Here is a 14,567-nt window from a genome sequence, read left to right as displayed (position 1 = left end):
TTTCATGTACGAGCCAGTCTTTTGTGAAGTCGGCCGTACTTCTACAGACCTCCAAACGGACTACGGCCACGTACAGCAGTGAGTGGAAGACTTACCATGAACCTCAATTACAAGTGCGTGTGCATATAACATGCCTGGGTAGTCCTCAACTAGGCGCTCAGACTCCAACCCCATCATTAACGCACCAACAAACGTCAAGCAAAGACCACAAACGAGACAGTCCTCATCCATGTGACGGCGCCACAACGTCACCTCAATATCGAGCTCCGCCAACAAGAATGCGATCCAGCTCTCTATCCCTCAGGTATCACGAAGCCGTGAGGCGCCTCCGCATGACAGCATCTACCATTATAGATGTTTGGTCGAGACTAAGCTCCTAGTCCTCCAAGCAGAACAGCACCTTCTACTTCCAGCCTCCCGCCCGTGTTTCTTTACTTTTTCGTTCTTTGCAATTACAGAGCGGGCTTTCGTAGCTCCTCTCGCTGCCGTCGGAGGGGTTGAACCGAGTTGCAAGCGCCTTGCTACAAGACATGGAAAAGCAAACACTGACAGACATGATGAAGGCCAGCCAAAACAACATCGGTTACCCTTAGGTCACTGCAAGACAGCCGTCAGTGAGTAGCGCCTACTCACGATGTTATCACTGTTCTGAAATTATTCGTATGTTGAGCAAGCGGTGCTACCGAAGCCTCATCCCCAAGGTCGTTATTACATCCATATGCTCTTAGTAGAGCTTCCCCAAAATCTGAACGCCAGCATATTACATAGACTAAATGAAATTGACGCCCCCAGAACGAGGTCTGCATTCAATGTGGCAGATGACCCATAGCCCTCATGCAGTCGGCAGACGTGCCAACAACGGTAGGACGTCCTTGAACCTCACTGGCTTGAGAAGGAACTCGTCAAAACCGCTATTCTTCGCTTGCTTTCGCGCTTTCTCGCTACCAAGTCCCGTTAATGCGAAGATGTACGCCCGGGTACCTCTCTCATCCTCTAGAGTACCATCTAGACCATGTCTCGCAGCGTCATCGGACTGTCTTGGTATGCATTTTTCCATCAAACCATGTTCGATTCCACGAATCTTTGAGACGGCCTGGAAGCCATCCATAACTGGCATGCTGATGTCCATGAAAATGCAGTCATAATTTGCTTTTGGGTCCTCTTGCTCAGTGGCGGTTTGATAGAGACGCACCGCTTCTGCGCCGTCGGTGGCACTGGAATATGGTACGCCGAGGCGTTTTGCAAAGGCGCAAAGCATTTTTAGATTTATGGGGTTATCGTCTACCAAGAGCAGACGGCGGAATCGGCATGTCGGGCTGCTTGTAAGCGGGGTAGGTGCTTGTGTTGGTAATGGTGCTTGTAGAGCAGGACTTGTGGCGGCGTCGGCTAGTGTCACACGCTGCAACGATAAGCTGCGGTGTGGAAGTACTTTGGTTTGTGGATCTGGCTCTAGGACTGTGTCGGCATGTTCTAATTGCTCTGTTGGCTCCATGTCAGGTCTGCTTCTGACTTCTATGAACGGCGCTGGGTTTGCCATCTCCTTGGTAGTGGCATCCTTCACAGCCGAGATGAGTGCAGGTCCAAGCGAGTTTGCAGTGACTAGTGCTGTGTGCATGGGCTTGCTAGTGCCAGATTCCGGAGGTGCGCCTTTAATATTACGCAGGTCGACCACGACCGGGTAAGTCCCTCCAGTATACGTAGGGAACAATGTTTTCAAGTCGTACGTGAGTGTCGAAGAGATGGCATGGTGATCGATGAGGAGTACATCCAGAACCGGAAGTGTGTCTGTGGAAACAGTGGTGAACCTCATGCCGAAGCGATCCTGGCAGATATTTTGAACGGCCCGCTCCAGCGCTTCGGGTGGCGAATCGATAGAGGGTGCAAATTCTTTGCCTTGCTCTTCGGGTAGAGAGAGACTGAGCATACCGATTGCCTTCCCGCGCAGGCATTCGTGAGAGGAAACGTTCTCACTACGTGGCGCATTTGGTCTCTGCGCCGTTTGACTAGCCGGAATGTTGATGATGATCTTCGTTCCCTTGCCCAAACGACTAGAGACTGATATAGTTCCATGTAGTGACTCCACGATGCTCTTCACTAAGCTCAAACCTAGCCCAGTTCCTGGACTTAGTAGATTCTCCTGAGTGAAGGGTGTAAAGAGATGGTACTTGAGGAAATTCTCACTCATGCCTACACCCGTGTCGGTCACAGAAAGACTGATTTGTGACTGACTGTCATCGGCAGCCTCCACAAATGCTAGACCTACGTGAATGTAGCCCGACTTGGTATACTTCAATGCGTTGCTGACGACATTAAGTAAAATGCGCTTCCAAGCACCCTTGTCAATGACAAAGGTCCAATCACGGGCCTTTTCAATGCGTGTGGTGACGACGACAGGCTCGGTTTGTGCCGTTGCGGGCGATCCAGCCAACGAATCTTGACGCTCTTTATTAAGTCCAGAAGAGAGGCGCGAAGAATGGTCATGACCTACAGAAACAGTCCCAATGACATCTTCGACCATAGAAGCCAAGTCGACAGTTACTGCACCGTGATGAACGTGGGTGGTGGAACGAAGATCTCCATTTCCGCCTCTTTGTCCAACGCTGGCACGGCTATTCACTTTGGAATATTCCAACAGATGGTCAAATGTATCGAGAAGAGTAACCGCACAAGACTCAATCATGGAGATCTCCGACATCAAACCAGATCCCTGGCAGTTTTCTTGGATCAGCTCAATGCTGGCCAAAATGCCATGCAAGGGACTTCGTAACTCGTGACTGATGGTCGAAACAAAATCCGACTTGGAAAGTGTATTTTCGCATGCTTCTAAGCGAAAGACCTCAGCCATCAGTGAGTTACCGAAAGCTGTCAATGAATTGACATCGCCAGTATCAAGTGTTTTGCCGGTGTCAGATACCCAGGCTAGGCAGGTTGCGTAACAAGCTTCTCTTGAATAGTGAAACATAGGCAGGAATATTACGTAGCGGGTCTTTGGCAATAAACTGAAGAGGTCATTCCATCTGTCATCCGCACCAGAGTCAAGTTCGTCATCGCAATCGTGTTGGAAGACCCCTTGTTCATCGACTGCGAAGACATGCCCTCGAGGGTACTTGGCAGTTAAGCGCTGGATGAGCGACTGACGCAATTTCAGCTGTCCGGGGGCGTTATCTCTGTGGTAATAGGACAGAGGTACCGCAAAGAGATCGCATGTTGGCGAAGATGTATTGTCAGGAGACATGTCTCGTACCTGACAACCTTTGTTTCGGGTGCCAGTTGAAACAGTGTCAAAGAAGACTAGGCCATCCAGACCCATAGCATCGCCAATACTATCTGCGGCTCTCATGAAGAGAGTGTCGACTTGAGTAGCAAAGTCAGATTTGACCCGTTTTGAGACATTATGTTGGGGCGAAACGATAACAGATGTATCGCAAACAGGCAATGACTGGACATGGTCTGACGTGGTGACGCTTGGATTTGTACCGTCGGACAACTTCTTGTCAGGTTTTCTTCGCGAGGCGGCGCCAAAAACATCTAGGTCGAATTGGCTTGTGTGAGCTCCAGAGCGCACAGGGGCCACAGACCTTGGAACCATGTCATCTGAAGCTACAAAGCGGCGAAGACCTTGCATCATCTCAGCAGATCGAGACTTACAAGCTTCGGCGCGTCGCATATCGAGGTATGCACTGATAGCCGAGGTAGTTTCGCGAAGAGTGCTCAGAGACTTGGGATGCAGGAAGTCCCGTTCTTTACTGTCAACAACACAGTAGCTGCCCAATATGTGCCCAGACATTGCAAACAGCGGTATCTCGAGGTATGAAACCATGTGTGGGTAGCCAGCCACGAACGGGCGCTCGGCAAATGTGGGAACCTGGCGAAAGTCTTTTATGCAGAAATACGACTTGTCGGCAATGATATAGGGACTGTCCGGCATAGGCACTGGTTTGCCCTGGAAGATGCACATGGTGAATGGGCAGACGCCCCATTCGAGAGCGATTCGCGAAGTACCCAGCAAGAGCGGCTCGGCCGGGTCTGCACTCGAAAGCGACTGGTGCCTCGTCATCTCTGCGCATATGAATTGATTTCGATTATCAATGAGCGAAAGGAATGCGCGATCGCAGTCCATCTTGTGCACGCCATGCTGGACGAGGGCGTTGAGGGTTATGTCGCTGCTGGGGACTGGTTCGGACGGCGGTCCTTCTGGGATGTGGAAGGGGAACGACGCGGCAGAGAGATATCTAGGGCCGTGTTAGCAACAGGAATCGGCAATGTGACGTCGGCTGGCAATTCTCACGCGGCGATCTCGTATGCGCGTACCCGTTCGTGGTTATCGATAGCTGCGGGTGGCGTCGTGGTCGAGATGGGCGCGGTCGTAGCCATGGTCCATTACGTCACTCACATAGAATGAAGACTGCTGGTGCTGCGTGCGACGTTTGCGCGGGCCCCAGCAGTCTTCTGGGCTTTAGCAGGCAGTCTTGGCGTTAGTCAGCCAACACATAAACGGCCCGTAAAACCAAAGCTGCGATGCTCAAGCACGGCTTAATTTTCCGTCAAATTCATCGGATCGTGATGTCTCACAACAACGCTAGCCTAACACGGGTTCCGCGGCTGCATAGGGCTAGATGCTCAGAGACGCGTATTCGTCGCACACTTCAGTCAACTTCCTTCTCGTCCCGGGCTCCATAACACTGTGCCCAGCGTCGTCTATGAAGTGCAATCTGCTCTCCGGCCACTGCTTGTACAACTCCCAGGCTGTAACCGGCGGGCAGACAACATCGTACCTGCCCTGCACGATGGTCGTCGGAATGTTCCGGATCCGGTCCACGTTCTCCTTCCTCAACCTGCAGGACGAAGTCAGTAATCATCTGCATTCCGTACAGCCAAGACTTACAGCTGCCCGTCTTCCATCCATGCTTTGTTGATGAAGTAGTGGATCTCCATCCTAGCATGTGCGAGCAGATAGGCTGGTTCTTTCAGTTTCTTGTACGCGTGTGGGTCAGGATACAGGGTGCTGATTGATAGCTCCCACGTGTTCCACGCCTCAGCCGCGGGATGACTGATAGACGAGTCCGAAGACATGAGGCGTTTGTGGTAGTTGCCGATATGATCGGAACGTTCTTCCTCTGGTAAAAACTTGATAAAGTCCTCCCAGCGGTCGGGAAACAGCATTTGCGCGCCGCCTGCATGGTTGGTCCACTTGAGTTCGATGTCTCGCACGGTGAAGATGCCACGCAGGACTAGACTACCTACACTATCGGGGTGTGTTTGCGCATATGCTAGAGCGAGTGTGGATCCCCAGGAGCCACCAAAGACCATGTGCCATTTGGAAAACTTCAGATGCTTGCGCAGCTTTTCGATGTCTTCGACGAGATGCCAAGTAGTGTTGTCTGTTGTGTTGGCATTAGGGCGCGATTGACCACAGCCTCGCTGGTCGAGCAGAACGACTCGGTATTCAGAGGGGTTGAAGAAGACGGTGTTGGTTTTGGAGCAGTTCCCGCCAGGCCCACCATGGAGGTAGATGACTGCAAAGCGTTAACTATCAGGAAATTTGGACAACATGGCTGGCACTTTTACCAGGCTTTCCGTCCTTCTTGCCAAACTGTTGATAGTAAAGTTCATGGGTGTCATCCACCCGCAGCCAGTTCACGTCCCAGGCATCTTCATGCTCGTAGCTGGTGAACTGGAGCGTTTGAGCCATCGTGCCTTAGTAGTAGACAGAAATTTTGCGGCGAGACAAGAAGATGAAAGAGCTTTTGTAGTCGACGTGTGTGCAAGACAGTCATACTGGTAGTGATGGAGTCAGACACCCAGGTACGACTACCCCGCTTTCAGTATAGTGGCCCCGCTGCTTCAAGAACACCTTCCTATTCTGCTCTCAGTATGCGACTGACTAACGGCAGCAAGCGTGCGAAAGATGCAATTGACATGATCATATTTAAAATACACATTATTGTATGTACTGGATAATAATGACGTTGGCGTCAAGGGCCTAATACTTAAAGCCACCGGCCCTGGTGCTCCACAAGCCCTTCGGGTCAACACTCTTCTGCAATGCCTTAAACTTGTTGTAATCCTTGTAGCTCTGGAAAACTGGCTGGTCCCACATGGCATCGTTGATGAACAATGGCATGTACATGTCGCTTGGCATACCCGCTTCTGCTATCCATTGAGGCACGACCTTGTCCAACCAAGCCGTCAATTCCCTGGCGATGCCAAACGCAAGAGCGTCGTCTGTGGGCAAGTTCCACGCTCCTTGGTAGATTAGGATGATGCGGTCAGGGTCGGAGGACGAAAGTCCCATGGCGTTTCCGCCCTTGGACTCGGACATCTTTCCAAAGCGGGATGGAAGAGGTTGGAAGTCAACGCTGAACTGGATAGCGCGAACGACAGGTAGGGTGTTGAGGAAGATACCAGTGAGTTCAGCAAGCTTGTCGCGAATCTCCTTGTACATCTGAGGCCGGGATGCAATGTATGGGACAGTGTAAGTACGGAAGAATGCGCGGGCGTTCAAGAGTCGGACTGGCTCGCCGTTTGCCTTCAGCTGGGAATTGTTAGTTCTTGTACGGCACATTGAAGTTAGATTATAGACTTACTAGCTCAGAGTACTTTTGTGTCTTGGGTAGACACAAAGGGTTAACGATCTTGAAGAAATCGGCAAATGGACCCGATGTAGGTGGCTTAGGGTTGTCGTAAAAGGAAAAGAGAATTTTCGTCTTGATTCCAGCTGCGACTACGAGGTCCGTAAGAATGATGGCCGCCTTGGGGTCTTCGGCACCGTGTGCCATGAAGTTGTGCAAAGCAGCGTATAGTGCGTCGGATTTTGAGTCGTCGAAGACACACGAGCCACCCCAGACGTCGCCCATGTGATGGACTTTAGTCTTGAACTGGGTGACAATACCGAACTGGCTACCGGAACCACGCATAGCTTGCGCAAGGTCGGGATGCTTTGCGGCGTTGACGTTGACGACAGACCCGTTCGCCATAACAGTCTCCCATTCGATGATGTTCTATCGCTTGTTAGCATAGCTGCCCTTTGCATATAGCGAAAAACTGACATCGGCTGCAAGACCCTCTTGAGCACCGAGGAATGAAAGACCTCCACCCAGCAGCAGACCAGCGACACCGACGAGACCGAGTCGTCCTCCAGCGATTGCCACGCCGCTCTTCTCGAGGTCGCCAATGACGTCGTTCCATTCGCCACCGGGTCGGACGTATGCAACATCTTCTGCTGCGTCGTACGTCGCTCCGACTAGATTGGTCATGGCGATGAGAACACCGTCTTGGACCGCAGCATGTTGCTTGTTTGGATCGTGACCTCCGCTCCGTGTAGCAAGCTTGACAGTCGGGTACTTGTTCAATATCTTGATAGCAATGGACACATCTTGGGCAGAGTCTGGTTGAACGATGCATGCAGGATCGACTTCGCGGAGATTGGTAGCCCAGTATTGCTGCGTCTCATGTGCGTATTCGAGCTTGAGAAGCCCCGGAGTGAGGACTTTTCCTGGAAGAGCATTGTTGATTTCGTTACACGCTTTGGTAGTGGCCTCTGTGGGAATAGCAAAGGCGGATTGGGCTCCTAACAGGAGAGTCGCAAGAGCGAGAGAGGTGAACTTGTCCATGTCTGGAAGTGAATGAGTGTAAGGAACGAGCGAAAGATGGACGAAAGCGCAGAAGAACGAACGCAGCCTACAGACCACCTCTTGATGAGCGATGTGCCTTAAGTACTACAATGTGGGCTTCTTCGACGTTAGGTTTAGCTGTCCCCGGTCTTGGTTCCGGACGCCATGGCAGCCATGCAGAGAGCAGCACATGTACACAAGCTGGGGAGAACCATGGCTAGGGCAGGTCGCGTGGAAGAATCGTAAAATACGGCAAACCCCCTCCAATGGCGACGCATGAAATAAGGAATTGAGTGCAGATCATGTGTGAGTCCCTGCGAAGCTTACGGCAATGGGCCCGACATTTGAGGGGAATCGACGCACACCGTCGTAAAACTATATGGTTTGCTGGAATGGGTATTTAGCCTGGATAGGATAAGGCGAGCCCAGTATTGGAAACGGTACTTGAGTGCCGAATTGCAGGACTGGCAGTCTCGGAACCCGAAGGTTTGTCAGACAAGCAGTGCGTATAATTGTCATCGACGGTCATGGTGGGGTGCGCTGATGGTGGGACCGAGTCCGAGTCCGACCTCAGGGGAAAAACACGTCTGTGGCATTAAACTTCTGGGCCATGCGAAACGAGAGGCACGCACAGATACGCTAGAGAAGTATATGTATGTCGCTTGTAATCACGATAATTGCTGAAGCGCGAGTGGAGGTGAAGCCGGGTGCAGGCGGATGCAACGATGGTGATGATGCGAGAAGGACACGAAGAGGCTGCATGCACGGCTGTGACGGGCTGGCTGAAGGTGGACGTCGTCGTATCACGTCGACATTGCATGGAGTCGTGGCGGAAGGATCGGAACGCGTAGGTCCGTGCTTGTTCGGTTGCTCCTTCTACCTCCTACCTGGGCATCGGAACCCAGGGATAAACAAACAGTGGCCGACAAGCTCACAACGCCGCCACATCCGACGACGCCGCCGGTAGCCGACCACGACGGCTGCACTCACCATGGACTCGTACAATCTCAAGACGGCGTCGACGTACATCAACAACCTGCTGCTTGCGCGGGGGTTGTTGCGCAATGGCACGCCCATTGAGTTTGCGCATCCGTCGAGGGGAGAAGGGGGGAAAGAGGCCACCATGGCCCAGATCATCAACCTGGTGCACGACCTGATATTGAAGCGCGATGTAGGCACATGCACGTTCACGTTCTGGTGGAGAGGGTCCTAATAAGCAGATAGCGCGACCAAGAGTACCGCGAATCCAGCGCCGACACGCTGCGAAGCCTGCGCGCCGAGTCGACGCGCCAGACGGCCGCCCTCGAGAAGCAACACAACCGCAATGCCGACCTATCGCGACAGCTCTCGCTCGCCCAGGCGCAAGAGCAGTCGGCGCGCAAAGCCCTGCACACGGCCGAGTCGTCGGCGCGCAAGCTGCGCGCCGAGATGCAGCGCCTCAAGACGACGGTCGATCAAGTGCGCACCAGCTGCACCAACGACGTGCGCAAGCGCGACAAGGAGATTGCACGGCTCAAGAGCCACCTGACGAGCCAGCAGCGCGGCAACAAGACGGGCCTCGTCGGCGCAAGCATCACCATCAACCCCGGCAGCACAGGCTTGGGCGCCGCCACAGGCCATGCGCGCGACGAGTCGCCCAATGTCGACGACCCCGAATACAGCCTGAAGCAGGAGACGACCGAGTTCTTGACCCAGCTGAGCCAGAGCTTGAGCGACGAAAACGACAACCTTATTGGCCTCGTGCGGAGCGCCCTGGTGACGCTGAGAGAGCTACAAGGCATGCCCGAAGTCAATCGCAAACAAGACGCAGACGACGCCTCGGTCGCGGGCGACGAGCAAGACGACACGCAACAGGACATGCTGCACACGCTGCCTACCGACTACGAGACTCTCGCCGACGACATGGACACGGTCTTGGACAACCTGAAGAACCTCCTCACAAATCCAAACTTTGTAGCAGTGGACGAGGTCGAGATGCGCGAGGAGGAGATACACAGGCTGCGGGCGGGCTGGGAGAAGATGGAGGCGCGGCTGCGGGAGTCGTTCCTCCTCATGGACTCCTGGCGAAAGCGCATGACCAATGGCGACACCATCAATCTCGAGGAGCTTAGGATGGGACTAGGATTTGGCGAAGGGTTCGAGACGGTCGACAGGGAAGGATTCTCCGTGATTGACGAAGAAAGCGAGGCCGAGGAAGCTGCAAGCTCAGCCTTGGAAGAAGACGTGGACAATACAGAAGAGCAAGACGAGGCCGTCTACTTGCCCTCACCCAATCCACACGCGAGAACAGACAAGACAACTGGGCCCGATGTCTTCAGCATCAAGTTGCAACCCAGCCAGCCAGCGTTGAGGGAGACCAACGGCAACAAGTCGCCCAGTCGATCGCCCCGCAAAGTCGCCTTCTCAGCGTCCATACCGAATACACCGTCTCAGGTGGATGGAGAGAACGCACACACGTCTGGGATAGATCTAGTCGATGCGGAGAAGGCTAGTCGGCCATCCTCTGCAGCCAAACCACCTCGTTCTGAAGAACGAGCGTCAAGACCAACGAGTCAAGACAGACCACGCCATGTACGTTGTGACATCTTTCCCTCTACGTCCACTCTCTCCACAATCTCCAGCCCAGCAGCACCACACCTATCCCTCAACAGATCTGACAATCTACGACAGACCAAGAAGCGCTTGTCGAGCCCACGTGCCCATCCCGACGAGCGATCGCCGAAGCTGTCGGTCCAAGACAAGTTACGAGAGGCCGCGGAAGCAGCCGCTGTAACCGACGGAGACATCTCCACCAAGAAGACGGACGAAAGCACCGAAGTGTCCGACGAAAACCCTAAGAAGCGGGCACCTAGATCTCCCGTCAAGACACGAATCAGTGGGAGGCCAAAGAGGAGAAAAAGCACCTTGACGCCAGAGGAGCTGGCAAATCTTCTAGGCTGCTAGACTAGGTTGGAGCATGTGCGATCCTCACGATGGCACCGTGAACTAGGACTTGATAGCGACTCGAGGCTGCATCGGCGGCTGGTCATGCAAGATCATGCCATCAACTGGCTTCCAGTTATATGCGAGGCTTGCATGTTGAGGAGTCGGTCGGTGGAGTGAATGATGGGCGTGACCCATGCTCTCCTCTATTGGGTAGGTCATAGATGCCAGTGCGTTTGTGGCCCTTATGCACTGGGTAACGGCGCGTATCCTGAGGCCCTCCTCGGCTGGACTATCAAGTCTCGCCAGGCCCACTCACGAGCTCGCACAGGTTCAGTCAATGCGCGACTGTGAACGGTCTTGATTTTGAAGGACGTCTATGAGAAATGACCTACCTCATCGTGCGAATGGGCCATGGCACAGCAGCAACACAGCGTCTCCCCTGCTTCTTGTGTGCCCAAGGGGCTGCGTATCCGACGCAGTGACATGCCTTGGTGGAAGTGCTCATAGTTGGGCATCGATAATGTTATCGTCCTCGGTCGCTTCGCGTACCTGAATCCTCCCGCCCGCCCGTCATTCCTGCTGACAACTCTGCACTCGTTCAATCTCTAGTCTTCACATGCACCTCTGCACATCATCACGAGAGACACCGGTTTCCCTCCACATGGCGCACATTGTGACCGCAGTGTGGCCGTAAAAATTGCTCGCTCCGCCTCCAGCATTCCTGAGGTTGGTGATGTGGTGTTGTGGTTGGACGGCGTTGCAAGCCACTAAGTTTATTAGCCGCCCATTGTCCTCATTCGGGACATTAGGTGATGGATGATATGAGCACAGCTCCAGTGATTGGGCAGAGGCCGAGATGCGGATGCAGAATGGCTGTAAATAGGTCTCTATGCGGCAGGGAGGATAGCTGCAGCGCGATCAAGGTAGCAGCCTTGGAAAGCAAATTTCTCTGCATCTGTCGTCAGCCCTCGAGCCACAGTTCCCCCGTCGAAAATGCACTGTTATGCAGTGTGACAGGCGATTATCTGCACCTTGCACATCCCGGCATCACATGGCTCACCTGTTCTCTGCTGCTCATTGGTGTGGTGTTTTCACCCCAAGCCCGTGCGCTACGTGACGGCCCACTTATGTATTCCCCGCCCGCGTTGGCGAATGAGGGCGCAGAAGCAAGACGCCCGGCTACACACGTCAAGCCCGCCCACCACTCCCGCTTCACCATCAAGCGCTCGCCGTACATTCGATAGACTGCTCTCCACACCCGCTACCAGCTTACACCCTGCGAACATGGCGTGTCTACGCAGCGCAGGTAATCAATCGCTACCGGGTGCAGCGAGACCTGGCCCATAGTTGGCGTAGTGCAATGTGCCGGCCTGCCAGCCCCTCGCTAACGCCCAATGGTCGCTCAGCAGCTGTGCGATGCTGTGTCTATAGATAAGTAGGCCTGGCGCCGCTCACATCTCGTCTTTTTTTCTTCAGCAAGTGTGTCAAGTTCAGAGCTGTTGTGTTCGTCTTTTGTCTATTCTTTTTACCCCTCCCCTTCTCCCCCTCTACTCTCCAGGCCTGGTGCCATTTAATTCCCACTACCTCACCGTCGACCTTTATACCCACCCTTTTACAATAATCCAATTCTTTGTGGCCGGTCCACTTTCACGTAATACACAGTTCTACTTGCTCGAAACGAACTTTCAAACTCACAACGACAACGCAATACTCGCAAACCTTTACGAAACTCCCAACACACAGCTTCTTCAGCAATCTTGACGTCTATCCATTAGTTTGGCATCGGACGAATTCGAAAGAAACGATTACATCATAATACCAATCTTTACAACAGAAAGAACGAAACAACATCACAATGGCCGCTATCCAGCTTAACTTCACTCTCCGCACTTCCTCCAACTGCAAGACCGTGCACTTGCTCGGCTCCTGGGACGGCTACCAGGGTCAGCTCCCGCTCTCCAAGGACCCCAAGAAGTCCGGAGGCTGGGTCGGATGCTTCAAGTTCCAAGGACAGACCTTGAAGCAGGGACAGCGCTACTGGTACTACGTATGTCTCTCCTCTAGCACTGCATGGTGAACTAGAAGCTAACATCTGCCCAGTACATCATCGACGGCTACCACGTCTCGCACGACCCCGCTAAGGACCACACCACCGAACCCACCACTGGCCGCAAGCTTAACATCATCGACATCCCCGCTGCCAAGTCGAGCTCCAAGACAACCACCTCCAGCTCAGACCGCAAGTCCCGCCGCGTCTCGACCGCCACCATCCCCAAGGGCCGTGGCCTCAGCCCAGAGCGCATCGTCGCGCCCAAGCCCCAGCGCCCACACGAGACCCGCCAGGTCATCAACACCCAGTACGACAAGACCACTCTTGAGGATCTCAACCGCCGCTTTGCCAAGCAGCAAATCGAGGAGTCGTCCGACGACTCAGACTACGACTCCGACGAGGGCTCCGACGTTCCCTCGCTCACCAGCCGCTCCACCAACAGCTCCAGCCCGTCCAGTGTCAGCTCTGGTAGCTCATGCTGCACATGCGAACGCTACGGAATCACCCGCGCTGGTGACCGCGTCAAGCTCGACTGCGGTGGTGCTCGCTGCGGATACTCTGACGACTCATCTGACTGCTCCTCCGAGGACGAGTACGTGTACGAGGAGAAGACCACCCGCCGCCAGGGTGTCGTCATCCGCTCCTAAGTGCCTCACTATCTTCCTGGATACCATTGTTCCGTCATCGACACCTGCATCCTTGCATCTTCTATCGCAGTGTGCCGATGCGCCTTTTCAACCTCTTTCTTCTGTGCATATTATGATTACGAATCTTCTTTCTTATCTTGTTCTATCAACTACAACTGGCCTCGTGTTTAGAGGCTGGTTTCCGCTCTTTGGGATATTATGACGGGTATTATTGCTGCTGGTATGGGAGCTGCCCATGGGTTTTATGCTGGGGAATAACGAGGCAACTGCCTGCGCCTTACGACAATGGCTTAACAAGCCACCCAGAGAGCACGCTAGATGTTCTCATCGTGCCAATGCACGCTCATGTAGTCTATAGTTTACTAAATCTACGGATCCGCATGCGCTCGTGCGCGGAAAGATAGATCGCTTTTCGAATATGCACTCTGAGTGACTTTGAGGCATTGTAAGCGGCAGGGTGCACTGTGACCTCGTCAGGCCCAGTTGTCGCAGCTTCCCCACGTTCGTTGAGGGGTAACTGCCTAGCTCAACAGGTTCAGGCCACGGCTCTGACGCGACACCATCATCTTCATTGCCTTTCTCGGTCCGCTCTTTCACCAACACAACAACGTCACCTCTTTGGAATCCACCTACCCCATCGATCTTGCGATTTCTGAGACCACTCACATGGAAACTTGATCTTCGTCCTTGCGCTCATCATAATGGAAGTCACTCGAAACGACGTAAATTGTCAAACATGTCAGTTGAATGGAATTCGCCTCAGTACAAATGGCATGGATACTGAAGGCTTTTTTCGATATGACGACGCCTTTCTTTTACTCCATGAACCCTGTCCAAAATGCGACAATACGGAGCTGGATCCTTCCTTACGCTTGTGCGAGGTCTGTCACCACTTCCGTATTTGGCATTTGCTCACCTGCCGTGGCCAAATAAAATGGGACGGCCGCCTCAAACACTGTCACAACAATCAGGGTCATTGCGACTTTTGCCATTCCGTCATCTCAGCGGCGCAAGACTCCAGTAAAGGATACGGAGAAACACTGGACCTCCAAGATGCCGACAGCGTCAAATTCGAACTTCGTAGTGACAGTGGCGACGGACTCGTGCGCTGCATTCTCTACATGTTCTTCGTCAGTGTTAATGGCAAACAAGAGCCTTTTGCGGGCAACCACGAATATATAGTAGACACAACACACCGACTCATTGATCGTGCCTTTTTCAATGCAGGGGTGTCATCATCTTCTGAGCCAGAGAAAAACACCAGAGCACTAATGTCGCGTCTCCATCCCTATATTGACTGGAGACAACAACGAATTTGGCTCGGAAGCCTAC

The 14,567-nt window shown here is 53.4% G+C and overlaps 4 protein-coding genes across 4 annotated transcripts; 2 read left to right on the top strand and 2 right to left on the bottom strand.

Moving 5' to 3' along the window:
• Positions 1–832: 832 nt before the first annotated feature.
• On the bottom strand, positions 833–5,692 carry J4E84_010753 (uncharacterized protein; the record flags this gene model as incomplete). The annotated part of the gene is made up of 6 exons (XM_049393308.1): positions 833–2,538; positions 3,649–4,232; positions 4,394–4,468; positions 4,776–4,835; positions 4,886–5,516; positions 5,569–5,692. 6 exons carry the CDS (start codon positions 5,690–5,692, stop codon positions 833–835), a joined length of 3,180 nt encoding a protein of 1,059 aa, XP_049239032.1.
• Positions 5,693–5,983: 291 nt separating this feature from the next.
• Positions 5,984–7,613, bottom strand: J4E84_010752 (uncharacterized protein; the record flags this gene model as incomplete). The annotated part of the gene is made up of 3 exons (XM_049393307.1): positions 5,984–6,535; positions 6,588–7,001; positions 7,050–7,613. 3 exons carry the CDS (start codon positions 7,611–7,613, stop codon positions 5,984–5,986), a joined length of 1,530 nt encoding a protein of 509 aa, XP_049239031.1.
• Positions 7,614–8,604: 991 nt separating this feature from the next.
• J4E84_010751 (uncharacterized protein) lies at positions 8,605–10,556 on the top strand (the record flags this gene model as incomplete). Its single annotated transcript, XM_049393306.1, has 2 exons — positions 8,605–8,784; positions 8,838–10,556. The coding sequence occupies 2 exons, from the start codon at positions 8,605–8,607 to the stop codon at positions 10,554–10,556; spliced, it is 1,899 nt and encodes a 632-aa protein (XP_049239030.1).
• Positions 10,557–12,393: 1,837 nt separating this feature from the next.
• J4E84_010750 (uncharacterized protein) lies at positions 12,394–13,235 on the top strand (the record flags this gene model as incomplete). Its single annotated transcript, XM_049393305.1, has 2 exons — positions 12,394–12,585; positions 12,639–13,235. 2 exons carry the CDS (start codon positions 12,394–12,396, stop codon positions 13,233–13,235), a joined length of 789 nt encoding a protein of 262 aa, XP_049239029.1.
• Between the last annotated feature and the right edge of the window lie 1,332 nt (positions 13,236–14,567).

The sequence above is a fragment of the Alternaria hordeiaustralica genome (genome assembly GCF_023758085.1).
Source record: "Alternaria hordeiaustralica strain BMP 2776 chromosome Unknown scaffold_45, whole genome shotgun sequence".
NCBI lineage: Eukaryota > Fungi > Ascomycota > Dothideomycetes > Pleosporales > Pleosporaceae > Alternaria > Alternaria hordeiaustralica.
This window is presented reverse-complemented; position numbering and strand designations above follow the sequence as displayed.